The 25,719-nt window shown below is 57.6% G+C and overlaps 10 protein-coding genes across 10 annotated transcripts; 3 read left to right on the plus strand and 7 right to left on the minus strand.

Moving 5' to 3' along the window:
• Positions 1 to 1,992: 1,992 nt before the first annotated feature.
• VDAG_02226 (alpha-xylosidase) lies at positions 1,993 to 3,987 on the minus strand (the record flags this gene model as incomplete). The annotated part of the gene is made up of 1 exon (XM_009658255.1): positions 1,993 to 3,987. One exon carries the CDS (start codon positions 3,985 to 3,987, stop codon positions 1,993 to 1,995), a length of 1,995 nt encoding a protein of 664 aa, XP_009656550.1.
• Positions 3,988 to 4,761: 774 nt separating this feature from the next.
• On the plus strand, positions 4,762 to 5,599 carry VDAG_02227 (uncharacterized protein; the record flags this gene model as incomplete). Its single annotated transcript, XM_009658256.1, has 1 exon — positions 4,762 to 5,599. The coding sequence occupies exon 1, from the start codon at positions 5,147 to 5,149 to the stop codon at positions 5,597 to 5,599; it is 453 nt and encodes a 150-aa protein (XP_009656551.1). The 5' UTR covers positions 4,762 to 5,146.
• A 1,275-nt stretch (positions 5,600 to 6,874) lies between these two features.
• VDAG_02228 (dihydrodipicolinate synthase) lies at positions 6,875 to 7,807 on the minus strand (the record flags this gene model as incomplete). The annotated part of the gene is made up of 1 exon (XM_009658257.1): positions 6,875 to 7,807. The coding sequence occupies one exon, from the start codon at positions 7,805 to 7,807 to the stop codon at positions 6,875 to 6,877; it is 933 nt and encodes a 310-aa protein (XP_009656552.1).
• A 594-nt stretch (positions 7,808 to 8,401) lies between these two features.
• On the plus strand, positions 8,402 to 10,057 carry VDAG_02229 (aspartate aminotransferase; the record flags this gene model as incomplete). Its single annotated transcript, XM_009658258.1, has 4 exons — positions 8,402 to 8,695; positions 8,752 to 9,556; positions 9,610 to 9,674; positions 9,983 to 10,057. The coding sequence occupies 4 exons, from the start codon at positions 8,402 to 8,404 to the stop codon at positions 10,055 to 10,057; spliced, it is 1,239 nt and encodes a 412-aa protein (XP_009656553.1).
• A 505-nt stretch (positions 10,058 to 10,562) lies between these two features.
• Positions 10,563 to 11,111, minus strand: VDAG_02230 (uncharacterized protein; the record flags this gene model as incomplete). The annotated part of the gene is made up of 2 exons (XM_009658259.1): positions 10,563 to 10,989; positions 11,044 to 11,111. 2 exons carry the CDS (start codon positions 11,109 to 11,111, stop codon positions 10,563 to 10,565), a joined length of 495 nt encoding a protein of 164 aa, XP_009656554.1.
• Positions 11,112 to 12,324: 1,213 nt separating this feature from the next.
• Positions 12,325 to 13,932, minus strand: VDAG_02231 (feruloyl esterase B). The gene has a single exon (XM_009658260.1). It carries the CDS (start codon positions 13,867 to 13,869, stop codon positions 12,397 to 12,399), a length of 1,473 nt encoding a protein of 490 aa, XP_009656555.1. The 5' UTR covers positions 13,870 to 13,932; the 3' UTR covers positions 12,325 to 12,396.
• A 414-nt stretch (positions 13,933 to 14,346) lies between these two features.
• Positions 14,347 to 15,645, minus strand: VDAG_02232 (uncharacterized protein; the record flags this gene model as incomplete). The annotated part of the gene is made up of 3 exons (XM_009658261.1): positions 14,347 to 14,848; positions 14,921 to 15,399; positions 15,469 to 15,645. 3 exons carry the CDS (start codon positions 15,643 to 15,645, stop codon positions 14,347 to 14,349), a joined length of 1,158 nt encoding a protein of 385 aa, XP_009656556.1.
• Positions 15,646 to 17,640: 1,995 nt separating this feature from the next.
• VDAG_02233 (acetylcholinesterase) lies at positions 17,641 to 19,288 on the plus strand (the record flags this gene model as incomplete). Its single annotated transcript, XM_009658262.1, has 2 exons — positions 17,641 to 18,103; positions 18,174 to 19,288. The coding sequence occupies 2 exons, from the start codon at positions 17,641 to 17,643 to the stop codon at positions 19,286 to 19,288; spliced, it is 1,578 nt and encodes a 525-aa protein (XP_009656557.1).
• A 352-nt stretch (positions 19,289 to 19,640) lies between these two features.
• Positions 19,641 to 20,387, minus strand: VDAG_02234 (uncharacterized protein; the record flags this gene model as incomplete). The annotated part of the gene is made up of 1 exon (XM_009658263.1): positions 19,641 to 20,387. The coding sequence occupies one exon, from the start codon at positions 20,385 to 20,387 to the stop codon at positions 19,641 to 19,643; it is 747 nt and encodes a 248-aa protein (XP_009656558.1).
• Positions 20,388 to 22,223: 1,836 nt separating this feature from the next.
• Positions 22,224 to 23,607, minus strand: VDAG_02235 (uncharacterized protein; the record flags this gene model as incomplete). The annotated part of the gene is made up of 2 exons (XM_009658264.1): positions 22,224 to 23,429; positions 23,506 to 23,607. 2 exons carry the CDS (start codon positions 23,605 to 23,607, stop codon positions 22,224 to 22,226), a joined length of 1,308 nt encoding a protein of 435 aa, XP_009656559.1.
• Positions 23,608 to 25,719: the final 2,112 nt, after the last annotated feature.

Consider the following 25,719-nt stretch of genomic DNA (forward strand, 5'->3'; position numbering starts at 1 on the left):
GGGTATTTCGCGGGCGGCTGGCGCACGAAACACAGACGCAACGCTCCATGCCGCGATACCGAAAAATGATCGGGTCGCTTGGACCCGTGTCAACCACGTGGCTCGACAGTGACAATTCCGCACCGAGGCCTCGGCCTCGTCGCGCGCGCAGGCGGGGCATGGGGGCTATGGCCCTATGCTTCGACGAAAAGTGAGTGGGAAGGCGAGACGGCAGCTCGTCAGCTTGAACGCCATGACGCTTCGAACTCGCTTAGGCCGTCAGACGCAGCAGGATCAGGAACAGATAGTGGTGCCCATGTCCGGTAGTGGGCGAATCGGCAGGGTCCTGTGCGCTTGGCCCTCTGGTTCGCGCCAGCCACGGGCTTCGCTAGCTTGTTGGGCAGCTTCCATGGCAGTCGAGATTCCAGGTGCCACTCGACTCATCCGACTTGGGCCATGTGGCGGGCCTCCATGTTGCGATGAATGGGGGTAAGGTCCTGGCGCTCGAGCGTCCCAGTCTGCCAAGGTACGGGACCGTACGGTAGGCCGCCCAGCTGTGCTCTTATTCCCAACTAGACTCGAGTCTGGCTGAGCGCATGAACAGGAACAGGCCCGTGCAGCGCCGTCGTCGAGATGCTAGCACGGCAAGCCAGCCCTGTCCTGACTCTCGCACGCTCAGACTGGGCGACGACGGCGGATCATGGGAACCGGCGTCACCGGATAGGTCGAGAGACACGACGGACTGTGTGCCCGGCCACAATAAGGCTGTTCGAGAGGGTCCCCAAAGACGCATTCTTTCGGAGATGACACACAAAGCAGACGTATTGGTCTCTGTACGACGGACAAGGCCCAGGGTCCGGATCAAGGCTATTGTGCACCGCGCGTCTCGTTCGACTCTTGACGTATAAGTCCAGAGCACCATGCGCATGGTCCTCTCGTCCTTTTAGCGCCATGTGATTTGATGTCTGTGTGCCTTCCACAGCTGCACGCGACGCCCATCACATCCGGAGTCATGAGCGAGGTACCAGGCGTGCCAGGACGTGTGCAATGTTTATCCCCGGCGCAGGCGCCAGCGTGGGATTCCACTGGTCTGACTCGAGGCCCGCCGTCGACGACGCAGTCCGGACGATGCGCAACGAGAGGTCGGATGTCAGGTTCGCTGCGAGCTAGGAAGCTGTTTGTCGGATGCGGGTTTGTTTCGCCCTATTCCGATGTGTCTTCGCCTGGTATATGTCGGGCTTGCGGCACATGGTCCCCGGTTGACCGGTGGAACAACGATTCCAGACATGGCAGCAGTTTGGAAAGCTCAGGAGTTTTGCATACGTATCATTCTTTTCCAGCGTTTCAATCTCACGGCAAGGATTTGAGTAATGGCTGGGGCTGGAAAGCATGGCTGAAGTGGTTTAGCTGAAGAAGGGTTCTAGTGGCTTGCCGGGGGTTATTGGGTCGAGAGTAATGGTCGGCCTGGGCCTGCGTCTGTACACATTCTTCAGCCGATGCGAGATAAGAGAGGCTGTGGGTAAGTTGTGAGTATCAGATTATGCGTGCTGATACACCCGGGAATGACTATACCGCCACGACTTCACACCTCTTTTGTGTTTTGAGCTTGCCAGGATGTAAAGGTAGACAACTTTGTGCGCATTGCATGAAATGCCGGTCTCTTCTGAAGGCACGAGCCGATGCCTGTATAGATACATCTCGCCAGGGCGATGATGCATTGTGTCGAGCAGAAACATTGCCAGAAGAGGAAGTATTGCAACAGACTGCGTAGTGTTAAAACTCTCAAGCCTTCGTTGTAGGAGCGTCGATGACTCATTTGCCACCCTAGCCTTCGCGACATTGAATATAGGTCACTTCCCACAGCTTTGTTCTACCCTGCCTGTACGGAGAGTCTCTTTTTCAGGAACATGGCATCATCTCTTAAGATTTCTCTTGATGCTGCATGGAAGAAAGCATCCACTTGACTCGTAAGGTATAGACAATCAGGTTTACATCATCAATCACCGTCAGCCCTCACGCCCTAACAAACACAGGCATCCACTCCAACGGGGCATCAACCTCAACCCATTGACCGCCAGAATACCGCTCCTCTTTGCCCTCCTGCAAAGACGTCCACTCGCCGCTCGCCAGCTTCGGCAGGTAGACTTTCGACCGCCTCGCGCCCTCCTGCAGGACGGGGCAGCACAGATACTTGTCGCCGTACATGTACTGCTGCCCGATCCTCCAGCACTCCTGGTCCTCGGGGAACTCGTAGAAGAGCATGCGCATGACGGGCGTGCCCTTCTCGTGCGCCTGCTTCATCAGCCCCCGCGTGTACTCCCGTAACGTCTCGCGCAGGACCATGTACGTTTTGCAAATGGCATACACGTCCTCGCCGTAGGACCAGACCTCGTTCGGCGCGCCGCTGAGGCACGCGGCGCCCCCCGTCGTGCCGTGCTGCGGCTGCATGGGCTCGCGGAAGCCGTGAAGGCGCATGACGGGACAGAAGGCTCCCCACTGGAACCACCGCACGAAGAGCTCGCGGAACCGGGGGTCCGTGGGGTCGCCGCCGTGGAAGCCGCCAATGTCCGTCGTCCACCACGGCAGGCCGGCGACGCCCATGTGCAGGCCGGCGGCGACCTGGTTGCGCAGGCTGATCCACGAGGAGCCAATGTCGCCGCTCCAGACGAGGGCGCCGTACTTTTGGCTGCCGGCCCACGCGCAGCGCAGCAGGTTGACAATGTTCTCCTGGCCCTCGGCGCGCATGCCCTCGTAAAAGGCGCGCGCGTACTCGAGCGGGTACAGGTTCCCGACGGCCGTGTTGGGCCCCGCGTGGTAGCGGTAGTTGTCAAAGTCGTAAATCTTGTACTCGGGCTCGGCCTCGTCGAGCCAGAAGATGCGGATGCCCTTGTCGTAGTAGTTCTTCTTGGCCTTTTGCCAGACGTACTCACGCGACCCGGGGTGCGTCGCGTCAAAGTGCACCGTGTTGCCCATGAAGTCCATGGCCGCGCGGATGCCTCTGTCGACGCGGATGAGATAGCCCTTCTCGAGCATCTCGCGGTAGTTTTCGCTGCGCTTGTCGACGGTGGGCCAGATGCTGACCATGAGCTCAATCTTCAGCGCTCGCAGCTCGGCGATCATGGCGTCGGGGTCGGGCCAGTAGGTGGGGTCGAAGCGCCAGTCGCCCTGCGTCGGCCAGTGGAAGAAGTCGATGACGATGAGGTCGATGGGGAGCTCGCGGCGGCGGTACTCGCGGGCAACGGAGAGGAGCTCCTCCTGGGTCTGATAGCGGAGCTTGCACTGCCAAAATCCCAGCATGAATTCGGGTGCCAAGGGGACCTTTCCCGTAGCGTCAGCGTAAGCTTCGACGATGGCGGCGGGCGTGTCGCCGGCGACAATCCAGTAGTCTAGCGTCGTCGTGGATCGCGCATCAAAGGACATGATGTTGCGGCCGAGAAACGCTCTGCCAATGGATGGGTTGTTCCAAAGCAGGCCGTAGCCGAGGGAGCTCAAGGCAAAAGGCACAGAGGCCTGTGAGTTGCGGTGGGCGAGCTCAAGGTCATGGCCCTTGAGGTCGAGGAATGGCTGTTGGTACTGGCCCATGCCGAAAAGCTTCTCGTCTGGATCGACGGATTCAAAACGAGCAGTCAGGTGGTAGCTGTCGCTGTTGGCGAGGGGCTTGAACTCGCGAGCCTCGACGTTGAGGGCGCTGCACTTGGGGTCGCGGACATCTTTGCGGGCGCGGGTGTACTCCTCAAGCAGCAGATCGCCCTTTGCATTGTGTACAGTAATTTTGCCTGCCTTGGTGATGGAGGCTATGATGTTGCCGTTCTTGAGCGTGCCACCGCTCTGCTCGTCAATGGTAACATTGGGCGTAGCTGCGGCAGGCTTCAGCAGGGCCCAGTCTTCGTGGGGCATCTCCCGAGCGCGGGTCGAGCGGATGCGCAGGGCGTTGGCACCCCATGGCTGGATCCAGAGCGTCTCGGCATCGAACTTGAAGACGAGCTTGTCGTCGACTGTCTGGAGCATGTTGATGTCGTGTGGTAATGCGATGATGATGATGATAATGGCGATCAATGCTTTTGCTCAGGTTCCTGGTCGAGGAGGGGGTGAGGAGGAAGGAGAGGCCATCGTCGTCGTCGAGAACTCGAAGAAACCCTTTATGTTCGGGAACCCCTCACGTTTCCTCTCTCTGCATCCAGTCGCCGTATCGTGAAGCCCGTCTGCGGTTTAGGGGAGCTGCCAATGGCGCGGGAATACCGGCTGGGGCATCTGGTAGTTGTAGGAATCTCGAACAGGTGATGCCTCGCACGTTGGCCTCGCCAATGGGCGTTGTGGAAAGCCGCTGTCAAGCTTCAGGGGGGTTTCGGCGAGAAAAAGCCCATCTACAGCGGGTTCAGCGCTGGACTGCGGGGTAGGCTGCTACCTAGGTACCTGGTAAGGTGCCTCCCTACCTAGGTAGGTAAGGTAGGTAGGTAGGTAAGGTAGGAGGGAAGCTACCGAAATGGTACATGCCGCTGACCCGCTGAGCCCCTGGCGCCCGGCTCCAGTTGCCCATGTCTGCCGTGCATCCGAGGCCTCTTTGCCAGCATCTTGGACCCTATGGAAGTCTCCGTGGGATGTGCTTGGGAAGCTCATCGTTCGTCACTGCCGGCGTGGGTGAAGCCAGAAGAGTACGCCCCATGTCATGATTAGGCTTTTATGCCCGTGAGTTGCCGCTCGCTCCAGTCACATGCAGACTGACTGATACTGGCTTAGGTACTGCTGCAAAGGCTTCAGAGGGGAAGCTGGAGACCAACCTGCAGCAGTCAGCCGCCACACCGCCAGCCAGCCAGCCAGCCAGCCAGCCTCTGTTCAGCATCGTTGCTTAACAGTACTAATCGCAGCAATTTTGACGACGTCTACGAATCCTTTTGCTTCCCATTGCGCGTTGCCGTGGTGCTGACTCAGGACGGGGTGTCCGTGGCTTTGTTCTTGTACGGCATATTCAGCTGGATCTTACATGCCTCACCAACTCGCCCATGTGAATCGCAGGCGAGTTGGGTGGCATCATGTGTCAAAACAGCTGTCTGGTGAAGTACAACAGCATGGTGGACAGCCCTGTAAACGAAGCAGCAGAGGAAAAGGAGCAGGAAAACAGAGCCCGGCCTTGACTCCTCTCATTGCGTCCAACTTGTAGAGCATCGCCATGTCAGCTCCAGACCACATCGCCATCTCCCTGACATCCCCTCTCGAGAGGGACACAATGTTGACCCTGGCAACACGCTCCATTACCTTTCTCTCGATCAACAACCCACAAGTCCGCCTCAAGGCCATCGAGGCAATCTTCACCCCCGACACTGTCTGGTTTGACTCGGATGGCAGTGCGCACCACGGACACGACGGCGTGCTTGCGCACTCGACCATCGTGATGGACCAGCAGGATGGCACCGTCCACAGCCCCGCAGAAGACGTCAAAGTGTGCCAGAACATGGCGACGTCGCGCTGGAGGGTCGTGCCAGAAGGGACCGAGGGGGATCCCGGGCAGGCACCGTCTCAACTGGGTGGCAATGTCATTGTTGTGGAGGGCGCAAAGATCAAGGTCTTGTGGTCGTATCTCGACAATTTCCAGCCACCGCTGAGGCCGTCGCCTGAAGGCTAGTTGTGAGATGCATGTGCGGGCGAGGCGGACGAGGTTGACATTCGAGTGTTGCGTGCATTGGGTAATCATTTTCCACAGCTGTAGGCAATGAAGTCTTCACCATGCTCGCGACGAATTGACGTTCATTCTTCGAATCTCTTAAGAATGCCATTGGTTTCCTATCCATGGTCGATGATGCTTTCTTGAATCGGGTGTCGTCGGAACACAACCACCTCAGAGACGGTAACCTCTGGAGAGACGGCGGGCAACGAACGGCAACCTCTGAGAGATGACTGGCAACGCAGCCCTTGAATGAGTCCAAGACTCGCCTGAGACCTATGACGAGTGTCGATCAGGGCCACTGCTGGCGCAATACCGGCGAGGCAGGACCAAACGCCCCTCCACCAATGACAGACACCAATGGGCCCAACGTCGTCATCATGATGGGATGGCAGTGACGACAGGGAGCGCCTGCCGTTCGATAAGGGACCACAGTAGCTGCCTGTTTGCTTCAGGTGCATTGGGAATGAGCTCTTGCTCCGAATCTGGATTCTACATCATCCCTTCTGCTGCCAGTCTGCATCACAGTGTCTGCCTCGATCAACTCCCACCTATTGACCAGCCTCCATCATCAGCTACACAACCAAACCATCAAACACCAGCATCACTCATCAACACCAACACCAAGAAACATGAATCGATCCCTCCTTCGCCTGCGGCCCACGGCCATCCACCTGACGAAGCCCGCCGTGGCGAGCATCTTGCGGCCCTCAACCTTTGCCCCTTGTCTTCAGCCTATCAACCGGACAGCCACCTTTGCCGACGAGCCTCCGACGAAACATCTTGGCGGCTCCGCCATTGACGACAGCCTCGCAGACGGCGACGCTCGCGGTCGCACAGGCGGCGGTGATGGCCTTGAAAGCTCCCAGAACGCGCCCAGGCCCCCCAAGGTTGACAGCGGCGCCCTGCCCCAGGGCAAGGACAAGGGCCTGACGAAGGAGCAGCAGGAGGAAGTCGACCAGCACAACAAGGAGTTTGAGGCCACGCGAGAGGCTGCTGCTGCAGCACCGGAGCAGGACAAGGTCAGCAAGGACTTTTGGTCGTCTAACGAGGGCAAGTCGGTCAAGAAGTAGGGTCAGCGCCCAGAGCGAGCGCTGGATTGATAGAAGCATGAATCCATTGTTTGATACCCCGAATGCTGTTTCGCACTCGCTTCCGTCTTCTTGGAAGGCGATGGTCTATCATTACTGCCTACTACATCCGTCTCGTCTGTACAACTAACCAAATGACACAACCTCACAGCTCGTTCTCCAGGTCAACCACCTTTTGGATGGCATCGACACCCGCCGCAAACACAGCATCGGACACCGTTGGCAGCGGCGCCCTCGCTCGGGGGTTGCCATAGCCATACCACTTGCCGACGGCCGCCTTGACGCCCGAAATACCTCCCTTCTGCAGCGCCCAGTCCGCCACGGACAACAGTTTCTGGATCTCCTGTGCCTTGGCCAGTTCTCCGGCCTGATACAGGCGCACGAGCTCAATGTGCAGCTTCGGCACCACGTTCGCCAGCGCCGAAATGGCTCCCTGGCCACCGACGACGAGCCCCGGCAGCAAAAAGTCGCCCTTGCCGACGAGCGGCGCAAACCGCGCGGCGTCAAACTCGGCCGACAGCCGCTGCAGCTTGCCAATGTTACCGCACGTCAGCTTGACGCCGACAATCTGCGGCGCCTCGCGCGCGAGCTCGCCAATCATGTCCGAGTCGAGATCGATGCCCGACCGCACGCCGGGGAAGTTGTACAGCACGATCGGCAGCGGCGACTGCGCGGCGACGTCGAGAAAGTAGCCCTTGAGAACCGGCTTGGTCATGGCGGCGGCCCAGTAATTGGGCGGCAGCACGAGCGCGTGGTCGGCGCCCGCGGCGTGGGCCGCGCGCAGCGCCTGCACCGTCTCGCGCACGCTGTTGGCGCTGCAGCCCGCCATGATGGTCGCCTTGGACCCCTTCTCCGTGATGAGCCGGCGCGCGGCCTGGATGACCTCGACTTTCTCCTCCGGCAGCAGGTGCGTTGCCTCGCCGTTGCTGCCGTGGATCACGAGGCCTGTCACGCCCGCGTCGAGGAGGCGGGCGAGGTGCTGTTCTGTCGCGGCAAAGTCGATCGATTCGTCTTCTGCGAAGAAGGTGACGGCTGGTGTGTAGATGCCGAACGGCGGGGGGCTAAAGGTTTGCGACATGGTGACCGTCTTTGGTGTGAAGGACGAGGGTGGGAGGCTGTCAGTAAGGTAAAAAGGGACGAATGCGAAGACTATGGTGCAGAAAGGATGCTGTCTGATCCAATGGTTGAGTCTTGCAATGATTAGCCTTTAATCGTCACTGCAACATCATGGGCGACGCCTCTTTATGAACGACATGACCTGTCTCATCCGACGCAAGCAACCGACCGATCTGACAGCTCGTCCACAGCCCCGCCGGACCGGCTGCCCCTCCGATACTCTCGCCATGGCCGCACCATTACACAGTCAGGTACACGGCGATTGGCGCGATGCCGGTCACCATGAAGCCTCAGACGGGGTCGGTGGGGCAGACGCGGGTCGGATAGAGATAGTGTCGGGATCGCTGCCGAAGGACCCCTCCCAACTTCGGGTCCTGTTCCGAAAGACCCCTCCAGATCCGGCGCGAAGGGTCACAAACTGATGTCCGACTGATCGCAACGTTGGAGCGTCCTATCTACACAAGCCTCGCCGCGTCACAGTTGCTTGCTCCCGTGTGCCACCATCCTTTCATCACCTACAGCCTTTGCAAACGAAGCCTCCAGAACACGTCTCGAAATGACTGCGGCGCGACAATCGGCCTTCCAGGCCGCCGAATATATCCCCCCCGATGCCATATTCGACGTCACGAGACGATACCTCGCCGACACAGACGCCAACAAGATCAATCTTGGCCAGGGCACATATCGTGACGAGAACGGCCAGCCATGGATTCTCCCATCGGTAAAGTTGGCAAAGGAGAAGATCGGCAATGTCGGTCATGAATACCTGCCCATCGCCGGCCTGAAGTCCCTTCGAGACGAGGCGACAAAGCTTGTCTTCTCGGGCACGAAAGTCTTCAACGAGGACCGCGTGAGCAGCCATATACAACCCAACACATTTGACCTCCCGCTCACCCAGTCCCGCAGATTGCCTCCTGCCAGGCCCTTTCCGGCACCGGCGCACTCCTCTTGGCAGGCCTCACCCTCAAGCGCAGCAGCGGCATCAAGACCATCTACATCACCGAGCCGACCTGGTCGAACCACGACCTTCTGTTTGCCTCCCAGGGCTTCCAGGTCAAAAAGCTTCCCTACTACAAGGGCGGCGCGTTCGACTTTGACGCCTACATCGCCGCCCTGCAAGCCGCCGAGCCGTCCTCGGCCGTCATCCTGCACGCCTGCGCCCACAACCCCACGGGCTGCGACCCGTCAGCCGAGCAGTGGAAGGCCATCGCCGACGTGCTCATCGAGCGCGACGTCTTCCCCGTGTTCGATGCCGCGTACCTCGGGTTCAACTCTGGCTCCGTCGACGGGGACGCCTGGGCGATTCGCTACTTTGTCGAGGACCTCGGCCTCGAGGCTGCCGTCTGCCTCTCCTTTGCGAAGAACATGGGTCTCTACGGCGAGCGTGTCGGTCTCGTTGCTTTTTTGCTGCCTGACTCTGACGTGGCGCGGGCCGTGGCGTCGATCCTCGAGAATGTCCAGCGCGCGACCGTGTCCAATCCGCCGGTCTACGGTGCGAGGATCGCGGCGACGGTGCTCGAGACGCCGGAGATCAGAGAACAGTGGGCCAGAGACCTCGTTACCATGTCTGGCAGGATACGGTCGATGCGGCAGACGCTTTTCGATGAGCTGGTGAGGCTGCAGACGCCTGGGGACTGGTCCCATTTGGTCAAGCAGAGTGGCATGTTTGGATACACTGGCATCAGCCGAGCTCAGGTGCAGCTTCTTGAAGGTGAGAATTCGGCGTGGCTTGCATGCTGTTGAAACTGGACTGACCTGTGCCAGACGAGTTTCATGTGTACATGGCGGACACGTCTCGGATCTCCATTGCAGGCCTGAACGATGCCAATGTCTGTCGGTTTGCAAGTGCGTTGAATCAAGTAGTGAGAAGGTCGTAGGTGCATTCACAAGTTCTTCCGAGCATAATGTAGGTTTCCCAACTCAGCACGGTCAACCTACAAATTGGGAGTCTGTCAAGTAAGGTACTTAGGCCAGTGAATAAATGGAGGGTGTGGGATTTGCAAGGGAAAAATAAAAAGGATTTCTCCTTGCCGGGTGCCGGCTTCGATCCCACAACCCCTCCACGCGCTTTCTGGCCTGCGCGCCCTCGCAACTAGAGGCATGCGATTCTCGGGTACTTATTTAGGTTGACCTCTAGGACCACTACACCATGCGTCACGCTGTAGTGGCCCTTGTTGGGAAAGAGGAAGTTACTGGGGCCTATAGCCTTTAGAACGCGGTTGCCTGGCGGCGAGGCGGCCGGCCAGTGAATGGCACAGTTGCTGGGGCGATGTGGCCCAGGTCATGTGAGTGAGCGTCTCTAAGCTGCTGCCTTGATTTGGTGTCTTCCGTTGGAAGCTGGCTTGGTGATTGAAGAAGTCCTACCAATCTTGGCACTATCGGGCGCGGCGAGCACCGTTCAGGAACATGAAGACTTCCATCATGCCGTATCAATGTTATGATCCCACCATTCCCAGCAAACAGAACACTTAAAACCTTCTTGAGCTGCTGCGTTAATAGGAAGACAACTTGGAAGCACGAGCTCAGGACTTTCAAGTGACAACTATGATCAAACACGAGTATGCAAGTTAACGAGCGTAGCTATAAGTGCAGGCCTGATATGCCCACATGATTCTGCAGTCGACCCGATGTTGTAGTCAGAAGCCGATATTGCGTGTCTTCCAGACTCAAACCCCCAAGTCCTGCTTCAAGTGCCTCGATAATCGTGGAGTCCTCCTTCAAGGGGTCCTGAAGTTGCAGGTCCTCCAGTAGCCAGCATTGAGACCATCCATACCGGTGCGGTTGTCATCGCACCAAGATTCGATCCGCTCGCCGTTCCAGAAGACCGCCGTCTCTCCGACGTTGTGAATGCCAATCCAGCCGTTCTTAAACTCAACCTCGTCACCTTCGTACTTGCCGGCTGTGATGTGGAAGAGCTTCGAGAAGCCGGGGCTGCGAGGAACCCACTCGTCGCTTCCGATCATGTTGCAGTTGGAGTCGAACATGATGACCATGCGGTCGGAAGCGCCGTTTCCAAGGTTGCTACCGGACCATTCCACGGTGACGCCGCCCGCTGCGACGACACCCCACTCATCGGGGGCCGGGCGGTAGCCTTCGCAGGCGGCAACGAAGTCGACTGGGTGGCTCTGGCGCGACGTAATGGCCCTGAAGATTCGTATTGGTAAGTAATTTCACAAAGGAACCGGCGAGGTGTCTTACTTCGAGGGCAGGGCGTAGGCAGTGGCCACCGTGGCGAAGGTTGCAAGGGCTTGAGTGAGGGTAACCATTTTGAAGTATGTCTTAAAGTTTTAGGTGTGCTTTTGTGTCGAGTTCTGAGGTCTTTCAATAGATGAATCAAGTTCTGAGATGTAATATTGTGTGATGAGACGAGATGTAGAATGAAGATGATTGAGAATTGGTCGGCTCTGGCAACCCTACTTATACACGCTCATGATCCCCTTTAGAGGCCGACCATTAATCATTGCTGCCACCATTTGCACGGTCAAGACCGAACTTGAACTGTTGTTGCATGGTGTCGCGTGTGGTCTGCCTAGATTTGGTGCAGGAACCCTTGGCTCTCACGAAAGGACCGAGATCTGCAGCCAAAACCGTCCAGCCAAGCACGAGAGACGTCTGCCCAGCTTCCTACTCACGCTCGTGCCCCACATTTCAATGCTTTCTGCCTTATGCGTAAGACTGTATTTTTTCTTTTGACTTAGGCCTGGGAAATGTTGTCGTCCGTGTTCAACTTCGCACGTCATTTCCTTCAACTCGTTGGACAGGGTCAGCCCGTGGCCATGCTTCTATGGGGAGCCAAGCTTCCTTGAAGCCCTATGTCACTCTATTTCTCATTGAACGTTAGCCAAGCTTCCTGACTATCCTTCGCCTCTTGGTAGATTCCGCAACCTTCAATGCAAGACGTATCAAGACCCGTGGTTAGCGAGGACTGTGGGCACAGGGAGTAAACATAGGACTTACCAAACTCGAGCTTCACTTCCGAACACTTTGCGGCCATCAGATGATATCACCATGTCCACATTTGGAGCAGAAGGATCAAATATCAGAACCCTTTGGGTCTGCTGGGTCCTGGTTGCCGCCTGTCCGGCGAAATTCAAGTCTCGGCATAGGTTCTGCCTGTCACGGCAATGCCGGCTCTAGTGCCCAAAACAACCTTGAGTGGTCGTCACCTCCGACGGCGGTGGATTTTGAGCTCAAATAGTAGTAGAATGTCGATCAACAGCAGTTCAGGTCCATCTCAGCGTTGGCTATTACTAGAATTTCTAACAGACGGTTTCCTGCGTTATACTCCTTCTCGGCTTGATCTTCAGCCAACGGCTTCTCCAGGTTTCGATGGCTTGGATGGGCACTAAGCCGCCAGGATCGCGGGTGGCCGGATTTCCTCTTCGGGCAATCATTAGCAGCCCCGCACGGCCCGCTTGATCAATCCTTCGGAACCGAGAACTGGATGGCGTCTTGTCCGGGTCTTCACGCAGTACGGTCATCAAACGATGTCGGCATCTAAATTTGTGCTTTGTCTGTCAAATAATCTCAAGGCATTCTGGGCTCTCAGCTTCATTCACAACTCCAGTTCTCGGCATCGTCGATGTCTCCGATCCAAGTGAACTTTATGTTCTTCGGAAAGAGGCACAGATTCCGACCTTGACCAGTGCTCCCCTTGGCAACCAACACCTCCGGTGTCTTGCCGTGCTCGACCCAATCGATCAACTGGGCCATTTCTTCACTAGGGACCGCGCCGCTTCCTCCACCACAGTGCTCTACACCTGGAGCCATGAACAGCCGGAAGAAGTCGTCAACGGCTTCTGCGCCACCCATTTTGTCCTCAACCCGTAGTCTATAGTCGATGGTCCCGTTGGCAAAGATGGACTCGTCGCTCCAACCGTGCCATGACAACAGCTTGCCTCCAGCGTCGCGAAAGCCGCTAAGGTCTGGGTCGTCCGTTCCAATGACGTCTTGAAACAGGACATTCGACAGAGTCAGCAGCTCGTGTGCATCGCTCGGCGCAATGGTCTTCAGGTCGAAGGAGCTGTTGCGCATAATGAAGTCGCGCACCCAGGTGCTGCTGATGGACGCCGGCGAATTCTGTGCCAGCTTCCTGAAGCTGGTGCCCGGTGCGATGCCGTGGAATGCCCTGGTGCCGTTTGGGAAGACTGGTCCAGTCGTTATGTTACGCCACATGGCGACGTGTTTGTCGGTTATCTCTACGGAGCTGGAGTCGCCTGTACAGCGAGTTTGCTTTCCAATGAGGCTCTCTGGATCAAAAATGTTCAGGCACTCGCTTGGGTTGCTGATGACCCCATCGTCAGCTCCATCAAGTCTATCGCAAGCTTTCATCGAAGCATTCCCGAAATTCTCCCACACACAAGGCGGTGCGAATTCCCCAGCAGCTGCCTGGACGAAGAACGGATACAGTTGCGCAATGCGGAGGCTTGCATAGTTGATCGCTGGTGCACTAGCCAGAATGCCGTCGTAATCCTTTGGATATCGCTGTGCTTCCATGTAGCCCTGTCTGCCGCCGGTAGAACAACCGCTCCAATAGGCGTGCCTCACAGGCGTGCCGTAAAATTGTTCAGCCAAAGCTTTTCCAACGAGCGTCATCTCGTGAACGGATAAGAAGGCAAAGTTCCGGATGAGTTGCTCGTCATCCGCCCAGAGAGACCCGTCGGATGCATTGGCAGGAAGACCGGCATCAGTCACACCGCTCACGGAACCCCTCGCCGCAGCTGTGGCAATCTCGTTGTCGAATTGCCCTGCCATCAGACCGCTGCCTCCGTTGCCTTGATAACGGCCTGTCCAGTTCTTCAGAGGTAGGTAGTGCTGGATCCTTACTCGATCGTCGGCGCCATTGTGCGTCAGGAAGACGTTGACCTCGCAGACGTCTGAAATGTTGCTTCGAATGGTGTGTGCGTTGAATTCGACCACTGTGGCATTTTCGACATGGGGGGCGACCAGAGATTCGCAGGTGATATTCGATGCTGACGCAACTTCAAAAGCGAGAGCCATTAACGGGATGTGGAAAAGTCCCATGTTAAAGTGCTCAACAATATCGATAGCAATAAAGTCGAGCTGACAATTCGGGTCGCAAGGTATAGAATGTAAGCCCACGGACTCGTTCACAAACACACCTCCTTATATAAAGAAGTCAGGCCTCCAGAAGAGAAGCTGCAGAGTCGTCAGCCTGGACTCTAACTAGCGACTCGAGAACGCACCAAGTGGCCGATTGACCGAGAATTCATTATCAGATGACCCTCTCCCGAACAACGAGCTTGATTCCACATGGCACATTCCTGTAGGGCTCTTTCTGACGTGAGCCAAGCAAGGAAACCATCCACCTGGAATGCAGCCCGGCACTTCCCCAGCGGGACTTGATGGGCCAAGCACGATTGATCACATTCTCAAAGTATCAACTGCAGTGGGTATCATCACCTGTTCGAGGTATTAACTATCGAAATCATCCAGTCTCACCACAGCACTCCATCGTATGCTGCAACATTCTCATGACCGTCATGCCATGCGAGGGTCCTCGTGATACGAAGTCCTCACCATTTCCACCCTCTTCAAAACGCCCCCCTCCTGACACTTGACCTTGACATCCAGATCACTATCGCTGCCGCCCAGCGATCCATGCACAATGCACTGCTCGTCACTCGTCCTAGCATCCAAAGTCTCCTTGCCGGCGCTAATGGACACTTGCTGCTGATTTCGCACACCGGCGCGCCAGAATCCGGGATTTTGATCCTGGCGGCTGACATTGGAGAGGTTGTAGCCCTTCTGGCCGCTCGGCGCGTCGGCCATGTAGTATGTGTTCTTGCGGGTCGAACCGAAGATGCGGGGGAAGAGCTTGGCCAACGGCTGCTTGAGGACAGGCAGACAGGCGCTGATGATGCCGAGATTCGCCTCGACGAGGGTCCACATGCCGCGCTCGATAAAGTTCCACGTCATGTCCTCCTTGTTCTTCAGCGAATTCTGCACGGAAGTCGTACGGAGGATCGAGGTGACGGTGACACTGGGGCACTGTCAGCAAGGCTTGCCAATCCAAAGGCAAGTCGTCTCGTTCAAAGGAGCAGCAGTGACTTACAAGGCTCCCAGCATGAAGATGCCGCACAACAGCATCTTGTCGCGCTTGCCAAGCTGCAGGGCCAGGATGGATGGGATGGGCAGAGCGAGCACCATGACGTCGGTCAGGATGTTCATGACGGCGTATGCGATCCAGAACTTGTTCGAGTCGATGCACTTTGCCTCGATGGCCTTGTTCCAGGCGCCCGCTATGGGGACGCATTGCCAGATGGTGGCGCCAACGCCGCCGATGCTCCAGGCGACAACAATGCCCATGACGACAAAGGCCGAGATTCGGAAGCTCTGCGTGACGAAGATGCGCAGATAGAGCAGGATCGCGGCCACCTTGTTGAGGCAGACGGTCACCTTGTAGGGCGTCTGGGCGATGAAGAAGAGCTTCAGGGCGTAGCGCAGTTGGGGTTTTGGCAGGTCGAGCTTGTGCATGCCGTAGCCGTTTTCAATGGCAAGCTGCATGGCGACGGAGACGATGATGGACGAGGCCTACATGGTCAACAGTCAATAAAGGCTCCTCAGTGGGACGACGATAGTCATGTTGGTGGCTGTACTGACCAGAGACACGACAACGGCAAGATCATCCCATCCCAGTTTGAAAAAGTAGTAGCGCGTCGTGCATCGGGCGATCACGAACAGGCCAGCCGATATGATCATGACGAGTGATGTGATGTACAGCTTCCAGCCCTGGTTAGGGACGCCGTCGTCGGGGAATCCCATACCGTAGGGCCCCATGGCGAAGGTAAGCTCAGACCAAGCAAAATGGTGGAGGTAACGTAGGAACAAGACGAAGACTTAGAGATTAGCGAGACGGGCTTTAACGTCGCAGACGGGCACCAACACCCAACAGACGGTAAAAGGGACGACGGTCTGAGTCGGATGAAACTCAACGGCAGTTGGTGTGGAACCATGGTATATATCTTATGGCTCGGGTCAGAAAGAACAGCCTGATATTTCCCCCCTCATCAGCAACGCCCCTATGCACACTTTTGCCCTGCAGCAGCAATTCCTGCATTTCTCCCGACGCTGTCGGAGCCCTTGCTTTCTTGGCCTTTACAGATGGTGGAATCGTGGCAGGGGCTTCGGAGGTCTGTCTGAATGCCACGCTAGAGGGCGAAGCTAAAGACCGTTTGGGGTATCTCCCGAGCGGCAGAAACATCCCTCAAATCCCGCTGTGGCGGGTTTCTGATGCGCCCGGGTCATCCGGGGCGCGGGCTTCGACTTGCCGACAGCGGCAGGCTAGAGATGTCAGAAGGATACCATACCAGCTGATATCTGGTCGACTCCTGTGGTGGTGGCACATGTTTCGACCTGATGTGGACATCCGCATCTCTCTTGGGAGCAGATCTGCAATTGCTGTGCTACAGGGCTACCACGCCAACACGTGTGTGGGAATGAACTGGTGATCTTAGACATTGGGACGAACTGCCCCTGACTCAACATGATGACCATCAAAGTCGGTCCACGTTCTGCAGGGTCCTCGAGTGGCGACTCCTCGGGACTCACTGGTGACTGAACTTGATAAACTTTTGGGCAGCAAAGGCACATGGCTCTCGTTTCTGACGAGTCTGATTCTTATGTTCTTGGCATTGAGCTCGTACGGGCGACACGTCCTCCTTCGTCGTGCCATTGTACCTGACCCTCCTCCGCTCGCACAGTACCAAGGGGCCGGGGTAGAGAGCAGCGGTTGAAAAAGTGGCTTGAACCTTGGGGCCTTGCATGGGAGTTTTGGGTGAAGATCTACCGAATTGACGGAAGCGAAGCCTATCAAGCCAATGGGGCCGTGGGGGGATATCGTGCTGCGACTCGCGCGCTGCCTCGAGCCCCTGTCCCTGGATCGGGCGGTGCTCTCGGATTCTGCAGGCAGAATCTCGCTTTTGGCCTTGTCCAATTCCGCCAGGTCCCTCGACTCGATCATGAGAAAGCGAGGGATGTATTCAAAACGAGGGGACGGCACAGGTGGGGGGTAGCATTGATCGATGCTCGGGCTGGGGTGGAAGCTTGTTGTGTGGAACTTTGTCCGTGGCCTCCAGCATTGACAGGCCCGAGAAATGCTTCTAGGGTGCTCAAGGCTCAAGGGCAGAAGAGGTGGTGCTTGGCATGCTTCGCCACATACAACATGGGACCTTGGTCTTACGATACTGACTTCCAACTTATACCTGAACAAGAAGGAAACAAGAAGGCGTCTTGTCTCTGCGGGGTTAGCGTATTGGACAGAGTCTGTCTCAGCAAGGCCTAGAGTCAACACCATGTGCCAGCTTGCAACGCAGAATATCTACTGCTCTCACCTGCTTGTACTGTAAGCAGTCATCTCTGGTTGTAAGCAGTGATCTTCAATGTGGCTTTCAAGGATATACGCTTACATGATGCCACGGACCCAGTCCTAAGCCCCGTCATCAAGGACGTTTTGCCTCTTTCGATGCAATTTCCACCGGCCGGGGGCGACACAACCACGCCATTCCCCTCCAACAGCAGGGCACGTCCAGTAAGAACCACCAACAGTTCGCATGCGAAGAACAAGGTTGTGGTGATTCGCAAAAACGGCGCCCCACCAATCAAGCCAGATATTAAATACATGGCCGAAGCGCACGATTCACACGGAGTCGACCTGGTCGAGCAGGATACCCGTTGCGCGTCTTCCCTCTGTCAATCCCCCCTCGGCCGCCTAGACAAGGCCAGGTTGAGTGAGACGGCCAAAGGACCCAGTTCACAGCCCACATCTTGTCTATTATGGTTTCATTTTCCCCGGTACAGGCCCTCAGCGTGGCGCTGGCCTTCTGGGTCAGTTCGGTCGCCGGTACTGCTTGTAACCCTCGCGGGTACCTAACAGTAGCAACGACAAACGGACCTGTTACTGGCCACCTTGCCCCCAATGCTTCGTGTGTTGTCGAGTACCTGGGCGTGCCCTATGCGAAGCCTCCCGTGGGGGACCTGAGGTTTGCGCCGCCCCAGAAAATCAGCGCCCGCAATGCGTATGAGGCTGCCAACTTTGGCTTCGACTGCCCGTTGTCCGCGGCGCCGACGCCAGACTTCCCCGGCTTCACGCCGCAGGCCCGTCGCATCGTCTCCTTTTTCGCCTCTGGTGCGGGCACGCCGCAGAGTGAGGACTGTCTGACGCTCAACATCTGGGCGAAACCCACGGCACGGTCGACGAGGGCAGCAAAGCCCGTTGTCGTCTTCTTCTACGGTGGACGTATGTAGCCCATCTTCTTCTTGCTCTCCCTCCATCCTGTTGGTGGCCCCTCATGTCTGACACATCCCAGGGTTCGCCATTGGCAACACCAACAGCCCCTTCTACACGGGCAAGTACTTCGCTGAGGCCGAGGATGTCATTGTCGTGACGGTCAACTACCGTCTGAACATCTTTGGTTTCCCCGGCATCCCCGGCCAGCCGCAGAACCTCGGCCTCCGCGACCAGCGGGCAGCCGTCGAATGGATCCGTGACAACATCAAGCGCTTCGGTGGCGATCCCACCAAGATCACCATCACCGGCCAGTCCTCAGGCGGCGTTGCTGTCGACTACTGGACCTACGCCTACCGCCGCGACCCCATCGCCAACGGCATCATCGCGCCTTCAGGCAACGCCTTCAGCTTCCCCGTCAACGCGCCCGGCGTTCCTCGGCGCAACTGGGAGACGGTCGTCAGCGCTGTGGGTTGCAGCTCGGCCGCCGACGTCCTCGCCTGCATGCGTGCCGCCGACTGGCAGGCCATCCGCACAGCTGCCGCCGCCGTGCGCCCGACCGCCAGCAGCAGTGTGCTCCGCTCGATCCCGCCCTTCTACCCGACGCCCGACGGCACTCTTGTCTTTGAGGACTACGTGTCGCTGACGGCCGTCGGCTCCTTTGCCCGCCTGCCGGTGCTCCTCGGCAACACGGCCAACGAGGACGGCTACTACCGCATCCCGGCCTTCCGCGCCGGCACCGTCCCCACAGACGCCCAGGTGACGGCCTTCCTCCTCGAGTCCTTCACCTGCCCCGTCTCCCACCAGGCCGCCGCCCGCGCCGCCCGCGCCGTCCCCGCCTGGGCGTACCGCTACCTCGCCGACTGGGACAACACGCGCCTCTACCCGACGAGTGGTGCCTACCACGGCGTCGACCTGCACATGATCTTCGGCGCCTCCGCCGACACGAGCGGCCTGGCGACGACCGCCGACCAGGAGGCGCTGACGCGCGTCATGCAGAGCGGGTGGTTCGCCTTTGCCGACGATCCCTGGCGCGGCCTCACCAGGCTCGGCTGGCCGACCTTTGACCGCCAGACCAAGTCGCTGCTGCTCCTGGGCGAGAACAACTCGCCTGTGCCGAGGCTCGTCAAGCCGTCCGAGTTTGACGCGCCGTGCTCGACCGTCACCCTGGGCGCTCTAGGAACGCCGTCGTCGTAAGGGTCGTGCTTGAGAGTGTTGGTGCTACATCGCATATAGTCTAGTACGTACATAATGTATAAATACAAAACTCCTCGACTGAAATGACTCTTCTCGTTGTCTGTGTCATGGTGCTCATGCTTTGCCTCGCCACTCATTACTATCTGTGAAAAGTCGAAGCCTCATACCCTTTCTCCGGCGGCCAGAATACTAGTGAACTGCACGACATCCCCGTCACACTGACAATCACCGATGCCCAGGTGTTCAGGCGTATCAGGCTCTTCGGACGCTGGTCCCGTGCCGCGCCCGCTCGTCGCCCTGCACACACCATGCTCGCTCAGCGACAAAAGCGTCGCCCTCCTAGACTTGTCCGTCACCTCAAACCGAGCATCGACCCCCAGAAACACGACGCATAGCCAAACGAGTCCTGGCCACCGTACACGCCATCGCCGATGCCGTCGAAAAAGGCTCCCCACCCCTCGAGTCCGTGCCCGGTCCGGCACGCTTCGGCGTTGCGGCACACCCGGTCCATGCCAATGCTCCAATAGTGCATCGCCATCATAGCATCGTGGCCGAGTAGCTTGGCGGTCCAGCTGGCTGCCAGCAGAGCGGTACAAAAATCAACAGTAACGATCGAACCCGCGCGAGCCCCTGTCGGCGCGGAGCGGGCTGCCGTTCCGTTCTCCTGGCCGGTGGAGACGAGGCGCAACAGGTCGGTGATGGAGTTGCCCAATGTCCTCAAGACACATGAGAGCCGGGTCGCGAGACGGAGCATGGCCGAGCCTCCGTCGGCCATGACGCTGATTATCTGCCCGAAATCTGGCCCGGCGTCTTCTCCAACGTCTCCGCCGCAAAACCCCTTGCGACGACCGATATCGAGAGCCGCCCGGATGGTCCGACTCTGAAGTTTTCGTGGAACCCGTCCGGCAGGCTGTGGAGGTTCCTCGCGGCGCGACACATCCAGTAGTGGGCGCAAACTCTCGACACGTCTCAAAAGGCTAGCCGCACGCGCCAGCAACGGTTTCGCAGCGGAGGACGCTCTCAGTCTGGCCGTCTCTCGCGACCTTGCTGTCCACGTGATAGAGCTGGCGCAATGCGCCCTGGGTTCTGATAAAGCCATCGCTGGATGAGAGGTGTCATCGTCGAGAGAGTTCAGGAAGCAAGGCAACCCGCAGGAACGTGTGGGCGCCGCTTTTCCCCCCAAGTCTTCTGGGCATCGCTCTGGCGCATTCGGCAAACCTCGACGGCCGATTGTGCGTCAGGGCCCGGTGAGCCCAGCGAAGGATTTCCATATCTCTTCAGAGACTCATCTGGGCATGGCAGCAGACACGGAGAGACGAGTCGGTGCGGGGCCAAGAGGGCACATGCGGCGAGTCTGGTGAAACATATGATATCACGGCCTTCTCGTGGTCTTGCATGAGCGCTTTTGCGCTGTATAGTACCATGATGATTGTCAACGTACTAGCCGTGGTGAGCTGTCTGCCTTTATGTTATTATCAATTTCAAACACGGCATGGTAGCACTATTGACGGTTCTGTGGCATGTATTCCATATATACCCGTCAGGAGACCATGCAGAGTCGCCAAGCAGGGGGTCGACCAGAGGCTAAGGGCTACGGGAAACGTAAATATATAGGCTACGGAGGGCCCTCTAAGCTATAGAGGGCTAGAACTTAGATATATTCTGACCCCCTACCTATCTTCTATCTACCTGCGGACCACGTGTGGAAGACCTCTTCACGCTGTTCTAACAACGCTCTGACAACCCCTATCCTGAAGACCCTCCCGAAAATAGTCCCAGTCGAAAGTCGCCATACAGGCTTAATGTCAATACTTGATTTGGAGCAGAGTGAAAAGGTCTCTCACAACCGCAGGCATAATAATATCGGTAGGGGGTCGGAACAAATCTGAATCCTGGCCCTACGCAGCGTAGAGCGCCCTCCACGGTCCTTATATATACGCTCTCTTAACTTCTGGCCCCTGACTAGCCCCCCGTGCCGTGGCTCCGCAGGGTCTCTTGATGCTTAAACCTGCAGGTCATCTGATGGGTCAAGATGCCAAAATGCTTCCTCCGGGGCTATCATTTCTGCAGTGCAGGCCACGAGAGATTTGTGACCACGTGCGGCGAGCATGGGGCTGACCTGCCAGGTATGAATATGCGGTCGTACAGCATGGCGTGAAGGTGCAGGCGCTGTCCCGACTAAGAGTAGCCCAACATTGCCCTGGAATATTCAACCAAGGACCTACGCCCTATGTGATATCGTAGTTGAAGGCCCGCTCCTGAATAGCTCATAGCTTCAACTTCTGCCCTCTTCCAGTCTCGGGCCTGCCTTGCCAACCCGTACTGGTGTCCACGCGTTGACTTACTTCGACCTTGGCTGTGTTTGCTAGAGTTTCACAGAGCGTTGATAGTCAGGGGAGAAACTTAAATCAGGCTATAACACAGACCGTTTCCAACTCTGATCAGGCGTTCAGGAAGCATGTATGACCCGTCCGGAGGCGAATGGGAGAATCCCTCGTCAGTAGGCGTGGAAATTCCATTGCAGAATGTGGTCACCCAAGTAGGCGTCGAAAATAGCACCCTGCAAGTGTTGCCTTCAAGACCTGCGCAGACATTGCTGTTCGAACCAGTCAGGAGTTGCGCGCCACGCGATCTCGCCGTTTTGTGTCCCCGGCTACATCAGTCACCAATGAATCGAATTAATATGTCTCCGGAAAGAGAAAAATTGGCATTAAATCTTGTCTTTGATCGACAACTTCAGGTTGAAAGTAATAACGCTCAAGAAATCATGGCTCGCCGGCCGATCGCTGTCCAGAAATGTGGGGGTCGCCGCCCCATAGAAGACGCCCCGTCGAGCGCAATCCAACAACTCTGATACTTCCTGCACCTCGTCGAGATGGATGACCGTTCTCATGTCGAAACCCAACTCGCCTAGCAAGGGGTCAAGACTAGAACGCTACGCACAAATGGTCTGCTTCTGGCTCTTCGCCGAGCCAGCTTGCTCAACAGCGTCGGCGTGGTTACGCTTCACTGTGCCGTGGCCGACCTGCTCTTCAGGTCTCGCCTGTCGGCTGCCAACGCTTTGCGCCTCATTGTCCAACCACCTGCTGATGGCAGGGTCATGGCACGCGGCGTGGCCGAGGAGGGCGTGCTTGACAAAGCGCACCTGCTCGGCGACCTCGGCATACTGCGACTGCAGGGCCGAGTGCTCAGCCTCGACACGCTGGCCCTCTGCCTGCAGGTCGGCGGCAGCTGACTTTTGCTTGCGCCAGTTGCGGGCCGAGGCGAGACGGTGGCGCTCACGGGAGGCAGGTCGATGCTCGGCGGTCGGCGAGGGAGGAGCCATGTCGTTGAGGCCAGCCAGAGAGGTCGAGGGGGATAAGGGAGGTGTTGGCGCAGTCAGTGTCGCATTTTCTGACGCCGAGACGGGTGAGACGGCGGCATACGCAGGTTTGTCGGCATGATAGACGTCCCAGGGCTGGTCGACACCGGCCTGCGGCACGCCCATGGTCTTGTTGGCCATTCTGTAAGCATCTGGGTTGTGCAATGTGAACATGGGGTTGACGCCTTGGCCCAGAGATATCGCATCGAGGCCGGCATAAAAAGAGCGTGTCGATTCGGATGGGGCCATGGAACCGACGCCTTGAGCCTGAGAGAGCCCAGACCAGGGCATGGAGAAGCCAGGGTCATATCCGCCTGAAGGCATGTTGGTGGCATTGAGCAGAGGTACAGCCTGTGACGACACGGTAGAATCGGGCTGCAAGAGATCGGTGGCCAGCTGCCTCGATCCAGAGTAAGACTGCGCAGACTCGGAGTTCGGGTCGGCAAAGGCACCATTGGCGTCGGGCAGATGGTAGGCGTCGAAGGAGGGAGACTGGTACCGTGATGAGGGCGGGGCTGTTGAGACTGCGTGGTGGCGGTCGTGCGTGCTATAGACGGGGCTCTGCGGCGACAGGAGGGCAAGCTGGGCTCGATCTTGGTTGGGGTTGGGGTTGGCGTCTTGGCGGCGCAGTTCCTCAATGGCCTCGTCCTTTTCCAGGTTCTTCTGTCTCAGGGCTGCAATCTCATCACGCAGGCTTCGTTTGGTGCGATAATGGCGGCTCTCATAGACGCAGTCAATGTTTCGCTGGGCGCATCGCGTGCATGGCCTGTCACCGCTGCACTGTGGGGCGAAATCAGTTGTGTGTCAACGCTAGGATGGGCGAGAGGCATGGGAACAGAGCTGAGGATATGCATACCTTTGCCTTCTTGTCCCGGCATGTGTCACAGGCTTCGCGCGTGCAGACGCGCGGCTTCTGCGACGAGGGGGACGGCGGTGAGGACGTTGGGGTAGCTGTCATGGTGAGGAGGATGTTGATTTTGGGGTTGATAGGCAGGCGAAGGGAGTCAGTCGCTGGTCGTGTTGCTTGTTTTGTTGGCAGGCAATACAGCAATACATATATAGACAGAGGGGCAGAACATGTGCTGGGTCAAATTACCCATGTTCCAAGGTCGACTGCCGGAAGAAGGGGGATCAAAACAAGCGTGCCAGGTTCCGGCTGCCGACCTCCATGTCGACTCTTTGATCAGGAACAAGCATCAAATACCCACCCACATTCGTCTTGTGCTCCTGATCCGTGCAAGCATCATGGCAGTGAGCCAAGTGGAATTCCGACACTCGAGTGACGGCGGGAGCGCATGCCTTCGACAGGGTCCAGTGTGTGACGACAAGGTGACGTGGTGGGGCCTCTCATAGGGGCATCAGCGTCGGCATCCAGGCAGAGGCTAGGGATGGTGCGCACAGACAGAGATAAGACGTTCTGGGTCGTTCAATTAGTTTTGGAGGAATCGGCCAGTCGAAATGGGCAGAGTGCGTGACAAGGGCTAGCGTGATAATGATAACCATGGAGCATGGTCGTCGATGTTCATGATGATTAGCTTTTTTTTTTTTTTTTTTTTTTGGCGTGCCATATTGAGCTCGTCTCGTTGGTGGGGAAGGTGAGAGGGGGGCGGGGGGAGGTCAGCAGGGCGCAAAGGCAACAGCTACCGGGGCAAAACGTCAGGATGCGTGGGGCAAGGGCGGGTCGTGGTGGGAAGACTCCACATTTAGGGTCCTGCCACAGGCACCTACCCCCTGAAGTACCCACTGTACCAAGGGAGGCAGACACCCTGACACCCTAGAACCCGTACGAAGCAAGTACCGTTCCACTGCACCGTTTACCAGCGCTCCAGTCCCCGCCACCCCGCGAACTGCTGTTAAAAGAGGTACGGAGAAGGTTCGGAGAGGGGCCCCTCCAGCTGGATGGCGGCTCCATGTCTCGTTGTTTGCCCACACGGTCCATGGACATTAGATTCACTGCACACACCTCGCGAGCTGAGACAATGATGCAAGATGGCTTCGAGAATCATGCTTGATTTTTCTGGATTTTTGAGATGAGCGGGCGGCCAGCAATTCACAATGTCAAGGACCAGCTTGCATACCTGTCGCCTCGACGCCGAGGTCTCGTCCCCGTACCCCGCCGCCCCATCCATCCTATACATAAGGTAAGCTTGATCAGGTACCAACCTATCTACCTAGGTACCTTACCTACGTAGGAACATGTCGTGCCGTTTCCATCAGGCTCCCTCGGCAGATCTCCATGCTGGTCCTCATCCCATTCTGGTCCTCCCTCGTGTCACATCCGGATTCTTTGACATCGAAGCACACTAGCACCCAGAGATCAGCACGCCGGAGACGACTCCGGCTCTCCCGGCACGTCGTTGGGTCCCCTGCCTTGAGCATGCAGCACACAGCGTTGGGCACATTGGCGAATGTGATTCAACCGTGACATGGCAAAGAGGGTTTTTGGTCCCCTCTCCGCTAGGATCATGTTGCCCTCATGCTTGGGGCATGCCTTCGTAGTGGCGACCGTCTTCGGCCGTCATCTGCACTTGCGTTTTATACGGTTGGTACCTACGTAGAGGTACCTCGGCTTGCTAGGCAGGTAGGAAGGAGGTAGGAAGGAGGTAGGAAGGAGGTAGGAAGGAGGTATGAAGGAGGAAGGCGATGTCGATTCGCACCTGACACAGACGCCAAGTGCTCCTCCGTCTCCAACGCTGTTTCCAACATCCCCAAGCGCAACCCAGGCAGACCCAACTCAGCCGGACCAACTCCGTACATCTGCCCTCTTCCCTCTCTCCATCACAGCCTCGTCACCCTCCCCACGCCGAGACCGAGCTTCTCCTCCAGTAGTCGAACGCCGTGCTCTGCCGAGCCCCAGGAAGCCTGATAGCCGGCGCCAGAGTGCCCGTAATTGTGCAGTACAACAAGACCGGCCTCGCCCCCGCCTCCGCCAGCCGCCCCCTCACCCTCACCCTCGCCCTCAACCTCGACCTCTACCTTGACCTTGATTCTCTTCCCCCCTTTGAACTCTTGCCTTATCCCGACTCCTTGCTTAATGATCTTTGAGATCCTTCGGTCTCTTTTGTTCCTC

Source organism: Verticillium dahliae, genomic scaffold (assembly GCF_000150675.1).
Source record: "Verticillium dahliae VdLs.17 supercont1.3 genomic scaffold, whole genome shotgun sequence".
In the NCBI taxonomy this organism is placed as follows: Eukaryota; Fungi; Ascomycota; class Sordariomycetes; order Glomerellales; family Plectosphaerellaceae; genus Verticillium; species Verticillium dahliae.